This window comes from Antechinus flavipes, chromosome 3 (assembly GCF_016432865.1).
Source record: "Antechinus flavipes isolate AdamAnt ecotype Samford, QLD, Australia chromosome 3, AdamAnt_v2, whole genome shotgun sequence".
In the NCBI taxonomy this organism is placed as follows: Eukaryota; Metazoa; Chordata; class Mammalia; order Dasyuromorphia; family Dasyuridae; genus Antechinus; species Antechinus flavipes.
Genome location: NC_067400.1, coordinates 554,556,964 through 554,559,114, shown reverse-complemented (window position 1 = coordinate 554,559,114; position 2,151 = coordinate 554,556,964). Strand labels below are relative to the sequence as shown.

General features: G+C 38.9%; 1 protein-coding gene across 1 annotated transcript; it reads left to right on the top strand.

Moving 5' to 3' along the window:
- Positions 1 to 607: 607 nt before the first annotated feature.
- Positions 608 to 1,552, top strand: LOC127558094 (olfactory receptor 51F2-like). Its single transcript, XM_051991318.1, has one exon. The coding sequence runs from the start codon at positions 608 to 610 to the stop codon at positions 1,550 to 1,552; it is 945 nt and encodes a 314-aa protein (XP_051847278.1).
- The last annotated feature ends 599 nt before the right edge of the window (positions 1,553 to 2,151 follow it).

The window sequence follows — 2,151 nt, the reverse complement described above, 5'->3', positions numbered from 1 at the left end:
TTACCTTCATTTTATCTATAAATCTTCAAAATTATTGTGATTATAGTAAGGGTAAAATGGTAAATTGATCAAGTAATTCTTGTGGCGGGGGGAGAGGGGGGAGTATGAACAACAAACACACTTTTAAGTTTATCTGAATTATTAACACTTTCTTCCTTACTTTCTCAGGTTTAACCAGTCAAGCCCTGATTTGTAGCTTGGTGATTTCAGAAGCAAAAATGTTAATATTGGAAATACAGGTATCAGCTCTTAGAAGCTGATCCAGATTCCAACATTCCCATAAATTCACAGTCCTGCTGGGGCATTAGAAAAAAAATTGTCAACTAGGAAGACTTGTGTTCAAGTCCTGCCTCTGATACATACTGCCTTTGTGACAGTAGCAATTTTTTTTTTTTTGTCTCTAAGCAATGATCTAAGATTTTATGTCATAGAGTGAGTCTTGACCTGAATTGCTAAGAGTTTCCTCATCTGGGAATTCCATATCTATAAACAGGACCAGATAATGATTCTAAATGGCACTGCCACAACCAATATGTGAAAGAATAATTTCCTTTCCATCCCAGGGCATCACTCATTCACCAAGATAATTCTGTCATCTCTATTCAACATGGCACCTTTCAACAACACCATGTTCTACCCTCAATCTTTTTTCCTCACAGGCATTCCTGGGTTGGAAAGCTTTCATGTGTGGCTCTCTATCCCCTTCTGCTGCCTCTATGGCATTGCTCTCTCTGGAAACAGCATGATCCTCTCTGTCATTATCTTGGACTCAAGTCTCCATGAGCCAATGTACTATTTCCTATCCATGCTTTCTTTCACTGATCTGGGTCTGTGTTTGTCCACCTTGGTCACTGTGTTGGGCCTCTTCTGGTTCAATGCACGAGAAATCAGCTTTGATGCCTGCATTGGCCAAATGTTCTTCATTCATGGTTTCACCTTCATGGAGTCCTCAGTGCTACTGGCTATGGCCTTTGATCGCTTCATTGCAATCTGTAACCCACTAAGATATACCACTATTTTAACTAATTCAAGGATTGCTAAGGTAGGGATGGTGATAGTCATCAGAGGCACAGCTGCACTGGTTCCTTTGCTCCTCCTCCTAAAACGTCTGTCATTCTGTCACAACCATGTGCTCCACCATTCCTATTGTTTCCACCCTGATGTGATGAAGCTATCATGTTCAGACACTAAAATCAATAGTATATTTGGTTTGTCAATTGTCATCTCCACTGCTGGAGTAGATTCAGTCTTCATTCTCCTCTCCTATATCCTTATCATCCATTCCATTCTCAGCATTGCATCTCCTGAAGAGCGCAAGAAGGCCTTCAGTACCTGCATCTCCCACATCAGTGCTGTAGCCATTTTTTACATTCCTATGATCAGCTTGTCCCTGGTGCACAGATTTGGGAAACATGCCCCTCCTTATGTACACACTCTTATAGCCAATGTCTACTTGCTCATTCCTCCAGTGATGAATCCCATCATCTATAGTGTGAAAACCAAGCAAATCCGCAGAGCAATCCTCAAAATATTCCTTCCCAAGAGAATTTAGGAAGGCTATTGGAATTTTACAAACGGTCATGAAGTGATTAGTTGCCATCAGTAGCTATTTGGTTGCAAAACTGTAACCTCACTGAGACCAAAGGTTAAGAAAGTCCTTAAACTAACAAATAACTACCATTAGAGACACAATGGCCATGGATTTAGCCTTGTTGAGTATTTGACTCAATTGTGGACTCATGTTTAAGAAACCATATTTTTCTTGCAAAAAAGAGAATTGAGGATATTTGGCTTTTTTTGTGGCTCTTTCGATCAACAAGATAATGGGACATGGAACAGAGAACAAACTAATCTACATACAGATAGACAATACAAAGGACTTATACCCAATTTAGTAGACAACAATGGATATTTTGATAGTGAACCCCTTATTTTCCAAGGAGTCTTCCCACTCCTATAAGCCACAATCAGGGATTAAAGACCATTAGCAAAAAGAAGTCAGGATGGTTAAAGATTTAGATAGCCTTTTCCATTAGAAAGTCAAGTGGGAAAAAGAATTCAAAGAACTGTATAATTTACTTTAACAATTTTAATGAAAAGTCAGAGATTGTTCTTCATAGATAAATTGCAAGTTTGAATTAGGAACTTTTT